The sequence below is a fragment of the Rhipicephalus microplus genome, unplaced genomic scaffold (assembly GCF_043290135.1).
Source record: "Rhipicephalus microplus isolate Deutch F79 unplaced genomic scaffold, USDA_Rmic scaffold_23, whole genome shotgun sequence".
NCBI lineage: Eukaryota > Metazoa > Arthropoda > Arachnida > Ixodida > Ixodidae > Rhipicephalus > Rhipicephalus microplus.
Window position 1 is genome coordinate 7,969,535 of NW_027464596.1, and position 23,122 is coordinate 7,992,656.

At 44.2% G+C, this 23,122-nt stretch overlaps 1 protein-coding gene across 1 annotated transcript in view; it reads left to right on the plus strand.

Annotated features, from left to right (window-relative positions):
* The window catches only part of LOC119169643 (uncharacterized), a 50,615-nt gene extending 34,856 nt beyond the window's left edge, over window positions 1–15,759 (plus strand). The window contains exons 2-3 of the mRNA XM_037420677.2: window positions 8,518–8,868; window positions 15,058–15,759. Coding sequence (XP_037276574.2) covers window positions 8,593–8,868; window positions 15,058–15,171 — 390 coding nt within the window. The 5' untranslated portion in view covers window positions 8,518–8,592 and the 3' untranslated portion in view covers window positions 15,172–15,759. The remainder of the gene's footprint in view (window positions 1–8,517; window positions 8,869–15,057) is intronic.
* Window positions 15,760–23,122: the final 7,363 nt, after the last annotated feature.

Sequence of the window (23,122 nt, forward strand, 5' to 3'; positions counted from 1 at the left end):
GAAGCAGCGAAAACAATGGTGACAGCATCAATTCAGAGCCCAGTCTTGAATATTCTAAGACCTGGCGGTCAATATACAGTCGCGCGATGTCCAAATTTCTGACAGGAGCACACCAACTCTTCTGTTCTAAATGGCGCCGATTCTCAGCACCTTAAGTTTGAGTGGTACAGCTCATGGTGTGCAACAAGACAATTCGAAGTGACATTTACTAAATTGCGATGCAGGATTCCATCTTTAAACTTTTATTTATACAGACCTTGTTTTTTTTCTTCCCCCTTACTGTTGCTCTTGTACACAAGCAGAAACAATAGAACAGTTTTTCACAGAACGCCACAAGTGTCGAAATTCAGGGCAAATTTTTTTGGCACCAGTTCTCTGAAAACATGTACTCGAGCTAACTGGAACGGTATTACTCTCCCTAGGGGCTTCGGCTATAGGTCATTGCAACAGGGACATATACTGAGCGGTATATAACTATATAAATGAATCAAAACGGCTGCATGCTAATGTCACAAGTACGTACTGATTACTTATTCCAGTCTTCAGTTTATTTCATGTATTTTTACTCTATTAATATTATAACTATTATCTGAATATTTTCTCTTCTATAACAATTCATAATATAGTGTTACCACAATCAGTGGGGCACGACACTATAGTGGGGCACGACACCATTACCAGGATGGAAAGATTACGTACATTGCTTTTCCAGGTCGCCTTTACCTGGATCGTATGTTCCGGACTGCTTGGTTCGTGCAACGTAGCTGCAGAAGATTCCCCTCCAGGATGGCTGCAATGGTTGCACAAGATGCCAAGTTTGGAGCCAGCCGGGCAGCACATCTGGCAACATGGACACAGCACAACTGCATTGAACGCTGCTGACACCCTTCATAATCGTCAGTCAGCTGCCGCATCTTCCGGGCACGACACCATTCTCAGGATGGAAAGCTTACGTCCATTGCCTTTCCAGGTCACCTTTACCTGGATCACATGTTCTGGACTGCTCGGTTCGTGCAACGTAGCTGCAGAAGATTCCCCTCCAGGATGGCTGCAATGCTTGCACAAGATGCCAAGTTTGGAGCCAGCCGGGCAGCACATCTGGCAACATGGACACAGCACAACTGCATTGGACGCTGCTGACACCCTTCATAATCGTCAGTCAGCTGCCGCGTCTTCCGGGCACGACACCATTCCCAGGATGGAAAGCTTACGTCCATTGCCTTTTCTGGTTAGTTCCCTGAAAGGTGCTACTTGTGTTAACTGCAATAATTATTGTTTGTTGGCGGTGTCGTGCCCACGAGACCTGAAAGATGTGTTTAAGCGATTTATAGTTTGAGCATCGGAAATGTGTTATGCCTTGTCTGCCTTAACACTTATGTTGCCTGGCGATGTTGAGTCAAATCCGGGACCAATGACTAAAGCTCAAGAAGAGGCATTTTCTGCTGCCCTAGACACAATTAAAAAATTGGAAGAGGCACAAGCAGGCTTGCTTTCCGAGCTAACTAGTGCAAAAGATGGCCATGCTGCTGCTTAGAAAAGGACTGATAAGCTAGAAGAGAGACAGGAAACACTTCTCAAAGATCTTAACATTTCGAAAATGAAACAGGAAGCCGTTGAAGGCGAAATTAAGCTGAACGCAAAGATTGCTTCACTGTCGCTTGCTTCTACGTCCGGAAGCACCTCGGGTGATGCCGAAGCTAGTTCTAACGCCCTTCGCAGTGTATCTGATCGCTTGGCCACTATCTCTTCTCGGTGCGTAGACACTGAGAACAGAATGCGACGCTCGAACTTGCTTTTCTTTAACATTGCGGATGACGAAAAAGAAGGCTGGGCTTTGTCCGAGCAGAAAATTGTAAAATTCTGTTCACAAAAGCTTGACATTAACTTATCCAGCACAAATTTCGAAACAGTGCACAGGTTAGGCAAACATGCTGACAGCAAAAAGAGGCCTATTGTTGCAAAAAATGACCTTCTATAAGGCCAATGAGCGCATCTTGTCCGCTGCAAGAAAGCTTAAGGGGTGTGAGTTTTCTATTCGGGAAGACTTCTATCCTGCTACGCAAGAGGCAAGAAGAAAGCTTATCGAATTCGCCAAGGGCAGAAAAAAATTCTTTAAGCTATCTGTTGACAGATTGTGCATAGATGATGTAACATACGTGTAAGACCACGCAGCAACCACGGTAGTGCGACTAGGCAGATAGCTAAGGCGTGGTACTCGCACCTGTGAATTCAAGGAGGCACCTGAGCCTCAGAGTTTACCGTCACTCACCATATAATTTACTAGTATTCGCAGCCTTCTGCGAAAGCTTGACCAAGTCTGTTCCTTCCTTGATGACACGGGTTCTGACATAATCATCTTCACTGAGACATGGCTTCATGCAGATATTTCAGACAATGAAATTAGTCCCTTATAAAATACCTATAACATTTACCGTTGCGATCGCGTTAACAGAAGGGGTGGAGGCGTAGTTATAGGCGTTAAAAAGGCAATCACCTCTTATCTATTGGCGTCCGCTACAAATATAGAAATTGTATGGGTTGTTTGCAGAACTCGATTTGAGAAATTATTTACTGGTTGCTGCTATCGCCCTCCACACACTAATCCATCATTTCTAAGCGACTTACGTAGCACCATAACTCATGCTGTTAAGACATGTCCAACTGAGCTCGTTTATTTATTTGGCGACTTTCGTTTTCCTTCAATAAAGTGGAAGCTGATTTCATCAAATTGCCATGTCTCCACTGCGTTCATTGCCTTAACATTAGATTTGAACCTAGCCCAGATCATAAGTTAACCCACTCGTCAGTCAAATATACTTGACTTGGTATTAACAACGGCACCAAATACTATATCAAATATAACATACATAGATGGCTTCAGCGACCACCGGTTAATTCAAATGATTCTTAACGTCCCATTTCATCTCGCTGGAGCTAAAACAAAAACAATACGCGATTATAATAGAGGTAATTACATTGTTATAAATGATGAATTATGCACGTTCTTTGAGAGCGTACTTTTACCATCCTTTCATAATCGATCCATAGAAGACAACTGGACACTCTTCAAAAACAAGTTAGCTTCATTAGTTAGTCTTACAATCAAAATAACTAATGATAAACAAAATCAATGGTTCAATAAATCACTTAACAGACTAAGAAATAAAAAAAGAGATTGTACGCGGCGGCTAAAAGCACACAAACTGCTGCTTTGTGGCAAAGGTATAGAGACTTCTTGAATAGCTACTGCTCCTTGATACTCGCCGCCCGTGATAAGTATTTTTCTCATGATCTACCGTCACTTCTCACCACTAACGCTAAGAAGTTTTGGAAACAACTGTGCCCAGAACGTCACAATAACAAAATAACGTTGCAAAATGACGACCGCATTCCCATTCCAGATCAAGACTGTCCTAACGCTTTCAATACTTTCTTTACATCAGTTTACACCACTGAAGATCATACAAACGTCCCCAATGTAGCCGATCTTGACTACCCCTTTTTGCAGCCCATTGAAATCACTGTTGTCAGAATCGCATCTCTAATAAATAATCTTAAACTGTCCACGTCAGCAGGCGTTGACGAGATTAACACTAAGATACTAAAAAGTACAGCCTCACCCTCGAGCAAAATATTATGTCACATCTTTCAGCAATCGCTATTAACAGGACAGATTCCACATGACTGGAAAATTGCAAAGGTCATCCCCGTGTTTAAAAGTGGCAATAAAAACTCACCTCAAAATTACAGACCCATTTCTCTGACATTTATCTGCTGTAAGATGCTTGAGCATATAATCGCCTCCCATATTTACAATCACTTAGAGCAGAATGACTTTTTCTTCCCAAACCAACATGGATTTAAAAGGGCCCTATCATACGAAACACAGCTTTTCGAATTCACGACTGACCTACATCATCACTTAGATCAAAACTTGCAAATTGACTGTCTTTTTCTGGATTTTTCCAAAGCTTTCGATCGTGTTGCTCACTGCCGCTTGATCTCTAAACTCGCTTCTTTGTGTATAGATTCATCAACTCTGTCATAGATACGGAACTTTCTTACTAACCGGCAGCAATTCACCATTGTTAATGATTTTTCATGCCCACTTCCATACGTTTGTTCTGGTGTACCGCAAGGGAATGTTCTTGGTCCACTGCTTTTTCTTATTTATAATAATGACTTACCAAGTAATTTATCCTCACAAGTGCGCATTTTCGCTGACGATTGTATAATTTACCGAGCAATAACTAGTACTTGTAATCACGTAATAATTCAAAATGACCTTGACCTCATCAGCAATTGGTGTAATAGTTGGCTAATGTCCCTAATTCAAGTAAATGTAAAGTAACGTCCTTCTCTTGCAAACATTCTAACTCTGAGTTTTCTTCCTTTATTAATGGCAATCCCGTATCTAGTGTTGACTCTTTTAAATATTTAGGTGTAACCTTCACATCTAACCTTTCTTCGACTACCCACATCACCAACATCTGCAGTGACGCCTCACGATCATTAGGCTACATACGCCGAAATCTACGCAAGACGCCCACAAATATACGTGCTTTAGATTACGTAACATTTGTTCGCTTGTGAAGTTTGGTCTTCTCAATTCAGCTATTTAACTAACATGCTGGAATCAATCCAGAATAGAGCCGCTAGATTCATCTCACACAAGTATGATCATAGCGCAAGCATAACACAAATTAAAAAAGCTTATCACTATCTCTTTTGAGCAGCCAACGTGATCTACACTTCCTTTCATTATTCCATAAATAAGTACATGATACAAGGTTATTATCAATGACATTGCAAACATCTGCATTCACATCAAAGAGACTAAATAATCATCTTTCATTCACACGCATATATGGTAAAACATACATTTTTAACTCATCTGCACTCCCCCGTGTCATCCGCATGTGGAACAGCCTTCCAGATGAAATCGTAGCAGAACGCAATCGGGAAAAATTCCGCCACCTTCTACTCACTCATTTCAAGGAATAAGTGCTCGTTTTATTCATATCGAAATCGGCACCTACGCGTTTATTCACTACTAGTATCTCGCTTTTTTTTCTCTTACTTTAATCTTATTTCGTTTGATGGTTTGAATACTAACATGCCATTCAGTTCTGTTGTGTTTTATTCAGTGATGTTTTCTTTTGATTAATGGAAAGTCTTTTCACAATTTGTGCTTCTTTTTTTAGCTTGTTTTACGTCATTATCTCACGCGTATACTCATCTGATGTTCATTGCCATTGTATTTCTATTAAAATTATTATTAATAATTTCTCATTGTTATTCCTGAGAGGACTTATATAATAATTGACATTTAGTTCTAGTTATTGTTTGTATGAAAATTTTACCAATTCATGTAAGTATTCTTTTTATGCTCGCCTTACACTATGCCCTGTTGGGTCTGTAAGGTATTTTGAATAAATAAATAAATAAATAAATAAATAAATAAATAAATAAATTAGTTCTTTCGTGTACCTAAAAACATGTTTTTCGGCATCCCCCCCCCCTTTTTTTTCTCAAAATCCCACTGTCGCGCAACTTATGGTCGATCCCCCGTGGTGGGTTAAGCCACTCCTCTTGGGTCTAACGAATCAACCAATCTAGTTTTAATATCTTATAGTTATGCTTCATGCCAGTTACGTCCACAACACTCTATAAATGTTTATCACCCACATGGATATCTGTCAGAGGACGAAAGACCAGAGGAGCATTGGACCCAGAAACATGTCATACGTGACTCAGTGTTCACCATTTTTTCAACGCTATACTTTTGTTGGCGCTTCGTTCCGAAAATGATGCTTGCCCACTCACCTAGGCTTTCATTGTATTTATGTACCTCCTTTTTCTACTTTCTGGTCTCATATAAGTTCAGACTTGACACCCACAATAGATCGAAGTACGCTACATATTACGCAAAAGAAAAATGTAGAGTTATTTAAAGCCTTTTCTTGAGTGATTCTAAAGGGTGCCATTTATTTTATTACTAGTACCAAGTTATAAGCCAGAGCCAGGCAAATGTCGGTGAACGATACAGGTTAGCAACTGGCGTTAAAGGGTTTTGAACGTGGCCTCATTCGTATAAATATATATCACGAAGGAAAACAGGCACTGCGTAGAAAATACGGGCAAGAAGAAACACATCTTGCGCATGCCTTCGTGTGTTCTTTCTTGTCCCCGTTTTGAAGCAGCGCCTGTTTTACAGCGAAAGCTGCTATGAGATCAGAACACAGGTCACGTGCGGTGCCGTTGTTGTCCGCTGCCACCACCGTCAGTGTCCGTAACCGATATAGCAAGAAATAAAAAAACAAATCAGAAAATAAACTGCGTATAGAGAGAGTTAAGAAAACGTTTACTTCATGTTCTGCGCAAGAATCTCGGTGAATGGTATTCTGCAGGCGCTGCGTTAGAGTGCCTCGAGCGTGTAGCGGAGGTGAATGAGCGCATCGAGGCACGCTAGACACAAGTGCCATCTGGCAGTTATCCTAGAAAACGAAGGCATGCAGCCCGCGGAGGAAGATGCACGCCAGTCTCTGAGGTGATAAGCTGTAGACGCAAAGCGACGGGCAGGTGCGACCACCGTGACGTCGTAGCAAAGCGTTGGAAACGCCTTTTTGAGCATTGCGTTGCACTGTCAGCGCAACGTGATTAAACGCTACATTCCTTAGAGTTACTTTTGTGCGCTTCTTCTAGTATAAACGCAGACATACAAAACATCGAAGCGTTGTTGTGGCGCCTCAGATATGTGCAATAATGGCCTTTATTTAATTGACAATCGCACAACTATGAACACTAAACCTTGAGCAATATTGGTGGGCGCTGCGAATGGGGTTGGCTGTTTAATGCCTCTTGAGGTATCACTAGGGCGGACAAACAGACAAATGTACAGAGAGACAGACAGGCAGACAGACCAATTTTTTTTCCTTTGGAGGATCGTCTTAAAAAAAAATAAGGACACAGACGGATGCGAACACGAGCCCGCTGCGTGCCAACCTTGTATTCTACCATTGAGCCACGCCGGCCCTTGAAGCTTTCAAAACTGTCTTGCCGCTGCAGGCTTGATGTCGGGAAAAGAATTGCGCAAAGTGAGCAATAAAGCGGTTAAAACATCAAAAGAACAACCAGATGTCACACAATAAGAATCGCGTAAAAAGTTGGTCGTTCAATGATCCAACCCATTACAAAAGCTTGTTCTGCTTCACCTATTAACTGCACTCATAAAGAAAGATATAATACTCGCTAACTTTGAGGTAGAAATGATTTGTCACATATGTCACAACCCTTGTAGTAAGCGTAGATAGTTACCACCAGGCTGTCAACAGTTACTACATTTGCTGTCACAACCAGCATTTAGTAACTGTTACTACCCTAGCCGTTACCATGCGCCGTAGTGAGGGACTCCAGATTAATTCCGCCACCTGGTTTATTGTGATCCGCTTGTCTTAATATTTTGTTGTACTTTACTGAGTTTGTTGTGATTGTCGATTACAGTGCGTGTTAAACTTGATTATGGTTCGTTTACTTCTACTTCTCTATTTTGGCAATGTTAGAATGACGTTTGCATATATATCTCGTTTGCGTACTTTAAAACAAAATCTTTTTTCTTTATCCATGGATATCTCCTGCGTCACTTCTTTATTTATTTAAAAATCATACGTGGAGACGATTCCTTTCATAAATTGTCACTATAAAAATCACCTACTGTTTTCGATTAGACAGCCAGCAGCCGGGTAGCAAAAAGTTAGCTACGGGGCATGAAAGCTAGTAAGGACTGCAGTTTCTACTTCTTTCATCCTAGTTAATAACTGTTTACTAATTTACGTAGTAAACAGGTAGCAAGAACTTAGCAACGGTTGCAGCTAGTTAGTCTTTACTAACGTAGGTAGTGGAAAGGTTGCAAAAGGTTAGTAACGGTCCAATAAAGGTAGTAAGTGCTGCAGTTACTACTTATTTGCTTGAACTTGCCACCTTTTTTACTTACTTTTGTTTTAAGGGTGATTGGCGCATACCCATTTCAGGCATAATTCTTCGTCATCAGCCGCTGCATGAAAATAGTGCACATAACTCCTTGCAAGTTTGCAACGGATACCACGCTTCTGCGAAGAATGATGAAGGATAGCACAGTACACAAAAATTATGATGATTTACGGTGCAATGGGTACCCAGCAAGTGTTTGTAGCAGTTACTCAAAAAGTCTTAAGAAAAGGCTCTGAAAGGCCACTCTTCATGCTGCGCGTTTCACGGACGCTTGGCATTTTTTTTTATTTTATGACTTGTATTAGGTAATACAAAAACAAGCCACCGAGAAAAGGGGATTCCCCTGTTGGAATATCACCCCTCTCAGGACCAGATAACGTGTAAGATGCTGATGGCAGTGCCGCTACAGTGATATCTCAGCTATGCATTGTCTGTTAAACCTGCTTTGCACAAATGCGTGCAATGTGCGTGTTTCTTTATCTCGCATAGAACAAACCGGGTCTGTTCGGTCCCACCTTCACTTTGCAGATAACTGCCTGTCGTGCTCGGATTGGTTGCTGAGAGACTGCGTGGACGACGAAGAGGTCGAGGTATACAACAAACATGTCGGGTTGCCTGTATTCTGACTGGTGCGAGGTGTACCTCTGCAGTAGGCCGCTTCAGCAGGGCAGCTCCATCAATGGCGCCGTCAACGCCTTTTCCCTGCTGACGTCTTCGTCGCAGTCGGCAAGCGGCAACTCGTGGGCGATGCATTGGCTCCTCGTGTTCGACTACGGCGAGGACGAGGTGCTCATCTGCGACGCCGACAACCACGAGGGAGACCTAACGGGGCGCACGTACTGGAAAAAGAGGGCTGCTCTTGAGAACTACGAAAAGAAGGTAAGTATAAACGGCATTGCTGTACATGGCAGAAGAGTAGAGTCGACTCTTGAATATTCGGCGCGCACCGAAAGCAGGTCACGATCGGCCACAGGCCTTGCGGACAGAAGTTTATCTCAAACCGGCTCTTTATAATGCGTTGGCGTTCAGGAGCTTCTTTCTGAGTAAATCGAGCATGTGCCTTGTTGGCTGTGAATGAAAGATCTGCGTGGTCCGTGAGTGAAAATTCGAGATTGATTCAAATAAAAGAACAGGCGGAAATGTTGAAGGCCCGTGTGCTCAGATTTGGGTGCACGGTAAAGAATCCCAGGTGGTCGAAATTTCCGGAGCCCTCCACTATGGCGTCTCTCATAATCATATGGTGATTGTGGGACGTCAAACCCCACATATCAATCAATCAAGGCGTCTCTCTTAATCATATGGTGGTTGTGGGACGTCAAACCCTACATATCAATCAATCAATCAATCAATCAAATAAAAAACTTTAACGATGCTTGAGCTTCGCTTGCAAGAATTCAACGTGATAGTCTAATCGCAACCTTTGGCATCGTGCTTTAAATCCACCTGTGCTGACACCTGAACATGACACCTGTGCTAGCCAGGTGTCATGTTCCTGTCGAGTCAGCCACGCCGCGAGGAAAGGACCTTAGCGCATTTTGAAACTACCCTGGAGTGCATATTGAAAGTGCCGTTGCGAAGTGGATACTACAAGCGAGGTAACCACTAGGCGTGCCCTAAGACAGTATGCCGTTTTTCTTGATGTGACTGATCACGGTGGGTTGTGGCAGAGCCTTTTGTAGTGGGTATGGAAGGTTTAAACCATATATTCTTTGTGCAACTCACATGTTGAGACGACTGGTGAGATTTTAGGCTCGCCCAAGCAGTCAATATGCCTTATTGTGAGTCGACGCACTAAATAACGCACGTGCGGGATATATATCTGAGTTAGCTTAGGGCACGGTTCTGGTTTCGTGGTAGAACGCCTGCTTCCCATGCAGGCCGGGGTTCCATTACGGCTCGGCTTCATAACTATAATATTTGCGTCAGTTTTTAATTTTACCTCAAGGTTATCGCTGATTGTTCGCTGAAAAACAACGACGCCGACACCGATGTGAAATTGGTCCAATTACGCTATCGCGTTGTATACTCTTCAAGCGGCCTCCATGTTTTTAAAGGTGGGGCACATGAGGGCTGAGTCTTGTTGGCGTGCGTCGCGCTCCACAAAACCAAAACTGAACACCTGCGCAATGAAGAACGAAAACATCTATGTAAATAATTGATTATGGAATGATTTGGGGAGTTTAATGTCCCGAAACCACCATATGAATATGAGAGACACCAAGTGGAGGGCTCTGGAAATTGCGACCACCGGGGGTTCTTTCACGTGCACCCAAATCTGAGTACACGGGCCTACAACATTGCCGGCTCCATCGGAGAAAACATCTAAGTAAAGAAAAAAAAGCCTACTTGATTTGTAAATCAATGAATATATGGCACTACAATACATGATTACCTGCGCTGTCCGTTTGTCCATGCGTCCATCCATTCGTGCGCCCGTCCATGTGTCCGTCCTTTATACTAGTACACGACTCTGACGTAGACGTTATGGAACTTATAGGCCCTATAGCTTCGCGCACTTGTCATCATGCCCTTTGTAGAGATGCATGCCTTTTTTTAAGACGTGCGCGCTTATAGTTGTCAGATTATTTTTAGGAATACAAAACTACTGAACATGTAGCAGTCAAAGCGAACGCCGACGCCTCTTTGTGAATTTTGCCAAAATATTCGCCCAGAATAGAGGCGGTGCTGTGCAATGATGTGCCCATATTGATTGTATAATAGAGGCAGATCATGATGCAAACACAGATGCAAGTGAGAATGAGTATATAGGAACATAAGATATGGCTAACCAGAGGCTCACTATCTAATCGATTTTCGAATGGTCGAGAGTATTATTGCACGTCGAAATTCGATGAACGCACGATTTTCACCGGCATGAGAACGAAGAAACGCGTTTATTGTTCGAAGCCAAGCATACCGATAACTGTGATAGCGCATGCGTGAGCTCACTATTGATTACCCTGCTCAAAAAACAAAACGAACTGTCTTTATAGTTATCTTTCACATAGACCCCTACGCGTGCCGGATTGAATGGTTCGCCTATGGTATGAGCATGCGCAGATAGGGTTTCGCGCCTCTTTCTTTTCCATCATCGTGCGCTTTTCCAGTTGTTAGTCGACATTTGAGATGTCTATTTATTTATTTATTCACTTATTCATTTATTCATAATACCTCAAAGGTCCCACATGGGACAATACATGAGGGGTGGGCGAACGAAAAATTGGCGGGTCAGGTTAGGTTTCATGACTTGAAAGATGGTCTTCGGTGGCAGCTTTGAATTGAGCACTGTCGGTGATGAGGGTGATATCGGATGGAAGAGCATTCCATTCTCCGGCAGTATGCAGGAAAAATGAACTTTGGTAGGTGGCCGTATGAGCACGTGGTAGATACACAGCATTTTGGTGCGAGTGGCGAGAGGAACGATGTGCTGTTTGCTATGTCCGTGCTTACACACACGCCCTGTCTGTTTACTGTGAATACCTACCAATTAGCCCAGCTTTCTCTCTAAATATGAGCACATGCATATTCGGATCGGCTTTTTGTTCAGCGTCGATATCATTTTTTTTTAACGTACATTTCAGCACAATGATGAAAGATGAAGCTTTTTTTTTCCATGTTCACTTCGTTACCAAAGAATAAATTCAAGGAATACGTCGAATTAGAAATGGCCCTCAAATATGACAGTTTTCTCATTCTTTGATCTTCAAAGACTGAAAAAAAACAAGACGCTGACATATAACATCCTTATGAATATATTTTTACAGGTCTCACTCCAAAAGAAAGTTTTCAACCGTACACAGTTTTCGAATGCCTGTGCTAGCTATAGGTTTCGTGCCATTGCGCTACGCAGGACATGGTACTTTGTTTTTGTTTTATTCAGTCACATTCTCTAAGAAGGCATTGCGTGCCTAATGTGTTATTCACTGGATTCGGTCAAAAACCTGTGTGTGCTTCATGTTCTATACAGTCAGATTTCATTATACTATCTAATTGATTGATATGTGGGCTTTAACATCCCAAAACCACCAAGTAAGTATGAAAGATGCCGTAGTGGAGGCATCCGGAGATTTCGACCACCTGGGGTTCTTTAAAGTGCACCCAAATGTGAGCACACAGGCCTACAGCATTCCCACCTCCATCGGAAATGCAGCCGCCACAGCAGGGATTCAATCCCGCAACCTGCGGGTCAGCAGTCGAGTACCTTAGCCACTATACCACCATGGCGTGGCTTTATACACCCTAAGAAAACATCCCATATTTCAACATTTCACCAGATATGCAACTCTAGTATGAGTTTCTGAAATCAGGCGTACGTTCCAGGTTTCCTGTCGCTTTACTCGCAAAGGATCAACTATTATCTTCATCAATGCGAAACAGCATGAAAAACAAGCGCACAGAAACGAACAAACAAACAGAAAAAAGCTATGAGATATCTGCACCGTTAAGTGTATGCAATGTATAAGGTGACGCGCACGTGCTTTTTCATACTCCTGCCCCTTCCTGTCACGTGTTAAAGCCTATGTATTCGTGCTTGCACAAATTAACGTATTAGTTAATAGTCAGCACTCGTTCCCGTTTGTTTCTTCCCGTATCCTCATTTTTCGCGCAGTTTCGCATGAAGAAAGCCTTACCAACAAGCTCGAACTCCTACACTCTTGAACTATTATCAGTCGTTCACTGTCTGTTATCGATTGATTGATTGATATGTGGGGTTTAACGTCCCAAAACCACTATATGATTATGAGAGACGCCGTAGTGGAGGGCTCCGGAAATTTAGACCACCTGGGGTTCTTTAACGTGCACCCAAATCTGAGCACACGGGCCTACAACATTTCCGCCTCCATCGGAAATGCAGCCGCCGCAGCCGGGATTTGAACCCGCGCCCTGCGGGTCAGCAGCCGAGTACCTTAGCCACTAGACCACCGCGGCGGGGCTCACTGTCTGTTATCGGCAGTTAACTAACTATAAGTGTTTAACAAATTAATATAGCAAAGGTATTTGCCTCTGCAAAGGTTCTGCAAACACTAAACAGCTCTACAGTTTCCAGTTCTCACCATGCACAAAATGATTTACAATGTGGGCGTGTTCTTGCACATTCTAAGCTCAATGTTAAGGTACCACAAATGGCTTTCGAAGGGAGTACTACCGTGCTGCATGTGTGAGCCATCTACACAAGTGTTTTTATGACGTCAGATCAGTAAATCTGTGCCAGATAAACTGGAAAGTAAGTTAAAATGTTGAAGACATTCAAATAGCAGGGTGCAAACTCAGAACCTGTAGCAAGAAATCCTTGAGACCTGACAAATTTTCTGCGCTTGGCTAAAAATCCAGAGGGTCTTGCTCATCGTTTTCTGACCTGTTACTATTCATAACAAGTTGTCAAAATACTGTATTCAAAATATACATTTCAAATGGAATCTCAGACAGCTTAGCGTCTTGTACTCGACGGCCTCAAAGAGTCTTCATGTAACAAAATCATTCAATATAGGCAGCAATTTCGAACTTACTTCTTTACTTTTTGCTGTAACACGGCCGTCGTTGCTTTAACACGGCAGCATTTCACATCACCACGACATAATGACATTCCTCTACGCCAAACACTATAGAGGCTCAGGAGCCATAGAGTAGTATATACTCGGTGCCAACTATATTGACAATGGAGCGAAGGCTTCCGCATATTCGCATTGCTCCGCGAGTATTACGGCTGCTTATGGCTGATATCAGATTGGCTTACTGGGTCAATAACACCTGTCAAAATTATATACTAAAAAAAATGTGCACGGGAGAAACGTCTCAAGATAGTTCAGTGTACATCTTAGTGTCACATTGCGAGTACATTTTGCTTGGAGATCTAAAAGCGCGTATGCGGCTGCACACTTACTCACCACGTAATTCTGGTTCACTTTGTGAAACTGGCTAGCTGAAAAGGTGTTGTTCTTCAAGAACAGAGAAGGAGAGGAGGGTAGTTTTACAAACTGGACAACATTGTATTTTACCTACGACTTCGTGCAGCTGGTTTTTGAATTATGCTATAGATGAGGCAGCGCTTATCCCAGCAAGGTCAATGAAAAAAATTGCGCGCTACCAGGCATGCCCTCTTGTTGCGTAGCTTCTACCGTGCTGCTGAGTAAAGTTGTTGCCGAGTATATATTACATGAGTGTCTGCTGTATCCAGGCCTTTTTGCATAGACTGTAAATATTATGTGCTTCGAAGCAAGCGTGTTCAGACAAATTTGTACAGACGCATGGCATTTTGCCCACTATACTGATGTTGTCATCAATGGGCGTCGCTTTTGTATGTTGATTACAAATGCTAATAAAACGACAGTCAATCAGCGCAATATAATTTTTCTGTTGCTGCAAAGTCATCGAACTAGATTAATCGTTCGGACAGACCTGAATAATGACACATGCATAATATCGCATAGTAGGCCACTTAGTGTACATAATACGACAGCTTTGAACACACTTGTCTTTGAAGAGGCTAAAGAAAAAAGGATAATAAAACGCAGAACAGTTTATGCTCTGTCGTTGCAATGATGCACCACGCAGCGTAATATTGGGAGCCTCACAAATATATTAAAGTTATTCTAACCTATCACTGTAAGCTGCAACTGTTTAATCATCTGCATGCCTTTCTATGAATGCAGTCTGAAAATGCAATTAATTTCCAACGCATTGTAAAACATGCGCATCCTAACACAAAACTTTGGACTCAGCCTCATCTATTGTGCTAATTGCGCAATAAATTTGAAAGCTTCAGTGCCGACCATAGAGTTGTGAATTCGTGCCTGTAGTATCAAAGTGTTGGTATTAAAGTGTTGAAGTGGGTGTGCACTGTAACGATGGTGTTTTATCTTATTGTCAATATTTTTTGTATTTAATGATTATTTGAAATTAACTGTACAGTGGTGCCCACTGTCGAATCCTATAGATAAATCTAATATGCACTATCTCCTTCCGTTCTGTTTAACCACATTTGCATTTCCTTGTGCTCCAGTTAGTTTGTCATCTATAATAAGAGTGCTCGAACCCAGCGCACCCTCACTGGCCTCTTTCTTTTTGCAGAGATATCTCGCAAAGCGGAACATTCCAAAAGAACGCATTGACCAGCTACTGAGGAAGATGTGCGACTCCGGCCAGTACCATTATACCGAGAACAACTGCCAGAAATGGGTCTGAGACCTTCTGCATAGACTGGACATTGAAATGCCCTCTGACGAAGTCGACGCCCGTACCGTAGTGACCGACTACATACAGCCGTTAGCAATAGCCAGTGCCGTGGCATTGGGCGCCGGTCTGCTCGGCGCGTTCATCTTTGGTGGCGGTGCCCGTCGCAACAGACGGGATTAGGTGGAACAATACTTAGCATCGGTTTTCTGCAAAAAACATTGTTTTGAAAGTGAGGGTGCTAAATTATTTTTCTAGGGCAGTTTTGCCAATTTTCTTGTCATTGCAATCCGTGTTCAAGTAACTCCAAAAACTGGTCAGCAGATACATGGAAGCTTGAATGCCAGTTGCTGTATTGTGCAGTGGAGTGTCACGATCTTCCTCTCGGCGCTGTTTGATTCTCAGAAGCTACATTCATCTCGGCAACACACTGGTACGTCTTTCTTCGTGGACTGCGCAAGTATTCCAAAAGGCTCGTGTGTTTGAACCCTGTACCAGTACTCTACATTGCCTGCGGCGTACCCAGAGAAGCGATTAAAAAAATTTACGAAGCAGCTGCGTACAACTTCACGGAAGACGTAATAAATTTGAAAGTGGGTACTGGGTCTTGAGACGCATTTCACATCTAGTACTGCGGTCAGTGATGATTTTTGTCAGACTATTTCGACATGACCATGATATATCTGCCTGTCTATTTTTTTCTTCAAACCCATTCAGTCGACTGCACAAATGTGGCGCTACTACTCATGTGAACGCCCTCACAGGGGTGCCTGAGCAAGCAGGCGTTTGGTGTGTAGCGACACCACGGACCCGAGCTAACAGGGGAGTTTTGACTCCCTCCAACGCCTAGCCGTGCGTGGCTTTGCCGTGTCCGGGGAAAAGGGAATCCGAAGGGTTGAGCCGACGCCGGGTGATTGTACCTTTAAGGCCCCCCGGCGAAGGCAACACACCCCTTTGGCCCCCGCTTCACGTAGACGGCACCCCTGGGCTGACCCACCCAAGGGAAATCGGCAGTCGCCTTTTCCTATCTCTCTCTACCTACATCTTCGTCTTTATCTTTCACTTTTTATCTGTCCTGTCGTCTTCTCTTTTCCGTTTACTTCCAAATTTTCTGGCGGCGAGGATTAACCCTGTGTAGTTACCCAACCTTGGGTAGTTATATTCGGTTATAGTGGCGATGCATGGCTGGCGTCTCCAAGTGTTCAATAGTCAACCTTGTAGCGTCCCCTTGTTGGGCTCGGTGGTGGGTGGCCACCATCGCCACCGAATTTAAAATGCGAATTTAAAAGTCGGAAACTTGGCCAGCAGAGGATATTAGCTTGAATGCCAGTTGCTGTATTGTGCAGTGGAGTGTGACGTGGTTTCGATCCTCCTCGAGTAACACGCTGGTGCGTCTTTCTTCGTTGACTGCACAAGTATTCCAGAAGGCTCGTGTGTTCGAACTCTGTGCCAGTACCCTACATCGTCTGCGGCGTACCCAGAGAAGCGATAAAAAAAATTACGAAGCAGCTGCGTACAACTTCAGGGAAGACGTAATAAGTTTGAAAGTGGGTACTGGGTCTTGAAACGCATTTCGCATCTAGTACTGCAGTCAGTGACGATTTCTGTCAGGCTATTTCAACATGACCCTAACATAACAGCCTGTCTTTTTTTTTCTTCAAACACATTCAGTCAACTGCACAAATGTGGCGCTACTACTCATGTGCACGCAATATAGAGGTGAAACTCCACATTTTTATAAATTGTTTAGGAGTGTTAGAGCTGCTGTGAAGTGATGACATGGTAGAGCTCTACTTAGGAGAAATATTGAAAAATCTATTAGGACTGCTAAGAGCTTAGTCCAAGATACCTTGAAACGAGGAAGCGTCTATAGCTCTCGCAATGGGCCTTTGCTCAAGTTCGACGCAGAATCTCTGCAAAAGAGACGTAAAGAAGTTCAAGTACAATATTTTCCCAATGTGCGCTAGACAAGGCAGTTTGTTATAAAACATGTCAGGTCACTCGCTCTTCTTCGTATGGGTGATGCTGAAATAAAAGCTGCACCAAATCAAGTGAAAGAAAGGACATTTTTCCTGCCCACACCCATAAATGCCTCTAAACAGCGCTTATCATACTAACTGCCTCGAGCAGTTATTCACATCCCGCTGGTTTTCCCAGTTTGAAAAGGAACAGGGCACTCTAGCTCATGTCTTAATTTGGATGTGAAGCCTCATTTTATGATACCCCGTACCAGGTAATCATACTGAAATTTTATGCAATACACGTGCAGTATGAAGCGCCCAGCATTAATATCAAAGCATTATTTCATTTCGCGATGCATCAGAACTTGTTTCTCGTGAAACGGTGTGCTTTTTTATAACGCTATTTTATTGCTCACACACGCATTGTCCTCGTCTTTTGTGTTTGCTGTGCGTGTGTGTGCGCTGGAACGTGCTTATTCGTCTAATTACACTCGCTTTAAAACATTGTGTGACTGTGTTGTCTGCACTAGTCTGTTACTGCGGATACATTCATTGTGGGTGAGTTGTATTTATTGATTTTCACTTTGCCTTTTGTACTTCAAGACTCACCACCAAATGAGTGATTTTTAGTGCGACCGTCTTTTATGAATAAAAAATTTCCAGTAATTACTCCTAAGAAGCTGCTGCGCACGCGCGACCATACTCGTGAATTAATCACCAATGGAATCACGATCAGTCCGAGCCAGAAACGATGGCTGCCGGTACTTGGGTATCCACTTCGCTGATATGTTATTGCCACGGCTCTTACACCCCGGGGAGCAAAATTCTTGTGTATGACCTTTTTACCGTAATTAGTAGCTTTGAGTCTTGTGACCCTACAATTGAGTCGTCAATGGTCTAAGTACTTGTATAATTACTAAGCACAAAGAGCCTGGTAAAACGATTGGGCGAATCTTAAGCGCCGCCTTTAGGAGTTGAACGCGATAGCGATATCTTGTCTCTAACGCGTACTTCAAACGCTTAGTGAAGAAAATGTATTCGAATTTGCCATGCATTCATTAGGTGGCATTGAGGGTATAGGCGCAGCAACGTGTGTGCGCTGTGTAGTGGGTGAGCGCCTTTAAACCATAAAACCATTATGACAACATGTTATGACGCAAGATGCCAACGTACGCTTGCACTACGCATTATTAGTGTGATATTACATGTTGATTGATTGATTGATTTGTGGGTTTATTATCCCAAAACCACCATATGATTATGAGAGACGCCATAGTGAGGGCTCCGGAAATTTCAACTACCTGGGGGTTCTTCAACGCTCATCAAAATCTGAGTACACGGGCCTACAACATTTCCGCCTCCATCGGAAATGCAGCCACCGCAGCCGGGATTTGGTCCCGTGACCTACGGGTCAGCAGCCGAGTACCTAAGCCACCAGACCACCGTGGTGGGGCGTGATAACACATTTGTGTTGTGAATAACACATAGAGAACGCGTGTGTTTGGGGGTAAAGCTTGAAAGTTACTTCCACTGCATTTAAAAGCGGAGGAAGTATTTTCAGTGTATTTACAAGCAGACGCGTTGGTGTGTCCTAAAACACCTTCTTGCCACGCAATCGACCCGGGTTCAACCTCCACTCAGGTCCAAAATTTTTTTTCCTTATTTTCAGTCTATTTGCATCTTTCTGGATGTGTCGGTCACGAAGAAGATGATGATTTTGCGCTCACAACTAACGACTCCGGAATTTCCGTGAAAGACTCTTTAACGATATCCCATTAATAAAGTTCATTTGTTTCTCTCTCCCTCGAAACGGCGGCCCACAACCGTGAGAAGCCAGCGCTCCACTGTGGGGCTAGAGCTAAGACCACATGAGCTCAAGCTTTCGTGTCGTTGAAAGAGCACTGTTCAAACCACGCGGTAAAGAATTAAATGATGAGGTTGCTTCGGTATATCGAGCCTGTTGAGCGCGTGTACACTTAGGAAAACTAAAATGCATTCTTGACTTCAGCAGCCAGTGCTATCCTGAAGCGGCCACACAACGAAGTCGGATGGGTAAGGAACAGTAGCCGTCGCCTGCCAACAAGCGGCGTAGTGTGCGCCCCTTTAATTTTATGTGGCGTCGACAAGGCCGGCTTTATTCGTCGAACTTCACACAGGGCTATGTGACGGGGCTTCCATTTACGCCATACCAGTGGCGATGTCGTGAGGTGCTGCCAACTCAATTGAGAAGTCACGCTTATTTTCAAAATGAAACAAAAATTTTCTAAAACTAATATTTGTCATTGAATCATTGATAATCGATAGAGAGTGCCTACGTATAGAGAAAGATCCAACAACATAAACGCCTAGAGGTCTCAATTGTGGTATCAGTACTCCTTAAGGTTGCACTTAATTTGTTATTAATTACTACACCTGCGTCTTCGCCTTCTTCTTACCTGTCTCCAAATACGCATTTGCCTCGAATCGGATCACTGGAGACAGAATAAGGGGCAAATGCCTATTTTGTTTCTTATGGTCCTGTCTCACCATTTCAGTGTATGAACATAAATTAGAGGTTAAGAAGAGCTCCTGCGGTGTTCTTATAGGGCCTTTAAATGCAAATTTTGGCGTTAATGCCTAAATGCCCATAAGTGTCTATAAAGGCCTATTGTCAAAATTGGAGCCTATAAGAACGCTATTTTAGATTCCAATTTGACTCTCAAGTGCAGTTTGAAATATTTATTTATGCGACCCAGGAACTCAACTATTTAGAAACTGTATAGAGTTAAACCTAGTTCTCTAGTTTTACAAATATCCAGAGAACCGCTAAAAGCAGCGTGGGGCGCCGACCTCTATTGCCTATATTGACTATATTTAAGGCCTTGAACAGTGTTTGGTCTACCTCCCTTTGCGAGTAAAGCGTGCTTTTAAATGCCTAAAATAGCAGCTTCTAGAGATCACTATAGTAATAAAAAATGGCGTGAAATTTCGTTATATCAGCTTGAGTTGAATCTGGAGGTGGGGAGCTTTTCGTGACTGTGGCAGTGCCTATGGATGAACAGGACACACAATTATCAGTCTAGGCATAGGTCAGTAAAATTATTGAAGCCTATTTGGACTCACTCACAAAATATGTTTTGCCACGGGAGCTCACTCGAACTCGGACTACCGCATTTTTTTTCTCAACCGGCCTCACTCGGAATCTAAATCACTAATATTTTTCTCGACCTGACTCAGTTTCAAACTCAGCAAACTATTGCTCAGCTGGACTCACACAGACTGATACTCTGGTCTTGATGTTAGCCTGAGTGAGTTGACTCGTCAGTCCGCTAGAGTAAAACTAATTTTTGCGATCACGTCGAAATGTGCTCTAAGGTCAATATCTCACATATTCGGTGCTATACGACATGCCTTTCCGATTTTGTACCTTCAAATGCGAGCCATCACTGGTTTCAATCTAGAAAGGCCATATTTATAAACTATATGTGACTCACCCACTATATTTCTACCAACAACGCCTCGTGAATAATGCATGTTGCAGTGGGTAAGTCAGTGGTGCATTATTAAACAAGTGATTGCACAAAAGAGACACCGACGAGGAAGCTTATGGCTGTCTTCGCTAACCTTCTTGTCTGTGTTTCCTTCGCGTAGCACCTTGTTTATTGGCCCATGAAAGAGTTCGCGGAATGAGGTAAGAGCACCCTTTCCCATAACTCAGCCCCTGATCAATGAACATTCAGGTTGTGCACGAAAGCTGGTGCGTTGAGATATGTGCGAACAGATTGGACTATCAACGTAAGCCGATATAAGGGTAATAGTAAAGCTGATAGGTCAGTATATATATATATATATATATATTATAATTCCATCCTTAAAGGCCCGAGGGGAATAAATGAAATGAAATGAAAATATATATATATTGCCACCATTGATGAACGAGCCATTGTGGCTCATACGCGTTTTTGGGCGCGAAGAAGAAGAGAACATCTTCGTTGCTCTGGTTCAAGTGAACTCCTGGCTGCAGGTCTTGTTTTGTTCGTGACAATACTGGTGGAGACGCTGGGTACGTGTACTTCGGCTGTGTCGGCCATCGTGGAGACAGCTACATCTCCCAGAGCAAGAATCAGCCGCCGCCTGCGTGGGTTACCCCCTGAATTTGGTCCCTTGGCATCGACACCCAGAAAGATGGCAACTGCGATGACAAGCCAGGCGGTCCAAACCAGCGATGGCCATGATTCGCTTCTCGCCCATGTTTTTCACGTGCCACAGACACCAAAGCCGTTCCATGGAGACATCTTCGAGGATGTTGATGACTGGCTAGACCACTTTGAACGGGTTGCAGTATCAACGAATGGGACGATGTTCGCAAGCTGCGCCGAGTTTATTTCTACTTGGAGGATTCTGCGAAGACGTGGTACGAGAACCACGAGGGCTCCTTTGCAACATGGCAAGAGTTTAGCCGACAGCTCCGTGACGCCTATCGCAACACCGAAAGGAAGGAGAGGGCCGAACAAGCCATATCCAACAGAAACCAACGGCCGAACGAACGTGTATCCATGTTTGTCGAGGACATGCTTCGACTCTTCAAGCGCGCGGACCCTGCCATGCCTGAGGAAAAGAAGGTGTGGCATTTGATGCGCGGAGTAAAAGAACAGCTTTTCGCTGGGCTCGTGCGCAATCCACCGACGACAGTCGCCCAGTTCATCAGTGAGGCAGCTACGATGGAACGTACGCTGCAGCAGCGGTCGTCACAATACGAACGCCAGATCCCGGCCACCACATGCTCTATCGGCTCTGACAGCGAGAGACAGACCCTCGCAGACTTCATTCGAAGTATCGTTCGGGACGAATTGCGACAGCTGCAGGCAGTGGGATCCCATCCACCTGTGTCAGCCCTCGCGGATGTAATCAGACAAGAAGTCGGGCAGGCCGTCACACCCCTAGCCCCAATCGCACCGCCGATTCCCGAGGCCCCAGTCCTGACATACGCAGCGGCATTGCGATCCCCTGCGTCACCGGCTACAGATACTGCTATGCGGCCAAGGTACCAGGCTATGCAGCCATTTCACGACACTGCTTCAAGCCCACCTCTCGGCTCAAGGTTTTCGAGCCCACCCACCTATCCGCCGTCCATCTCAAGACAAAGTGGTAGCAAGGCAAGCACGTGGCGCACCTCGGATAACCGTCCGCTCTGCTATCACTGTGGCGAAGCGGGTCACCTATACCGGAACTGTCAATACCGGCAACTAGGTCTCCGCGGCTTCCACCCTGATGCTCGATGCCCGCGCTACGGTGAGCGCCCCCGCGAAATTGAAACCTATCTCACGGGCCAACGTACTCCTTCGACTATTCGGCACCACCAGTCGAGATCACCATCGCCTCGCCGGTCTACGTCACCCAGTTTGCCCTCATCGTCTTCCGCTCCTTTCAGGAGCCGGTCACCAAGTCCCCGCAGGGGAAACTAGGAACGGCGACTTCTGGGGGTGAAGTTGCGGCCCGGCGAACTGTAAAAGACCCTCCTTCGACGCAACGACCGGACGAGGGCGATTCCGGTTTTGCAGTGTTCTCCGACAGCAAAAAGATTGTTTCTGCCGAAATTGCCGTCTTCGTCGACAATCATGCTGTTAACGCCCTCGTCGACACCGGTGCCGACTATTCCGTAATGAGCGCAACACTGGCATCTGAACTGAGGAAGGTTACGACGCCTTGGCAAGGACCTCAGTTGCGCACGGCAGGTGGCCATCTGGTGACGCCTACTGGTATGTGCACGGCACGCATTCGAATACGTGCGTCAACATTTGCGGGCTCTTTCCTCGTATTGCGCGTGTGCTCTTGGCCAGTCATTCTAGGAATGGACTTCCTTCGTGAATACGGCGCCGTCATCGACCTCCGTGAATTACTTGTGTCGTTCGAGGATCCTTTTTGCGCTGCAACTGACAGTATGCAATTCCAGAAAAGAGCACTCCGTGTTACCGACGATTCTCTGACTCTCCCCCCTCGAAGCAGCCTCTTTGTCAAAGTAG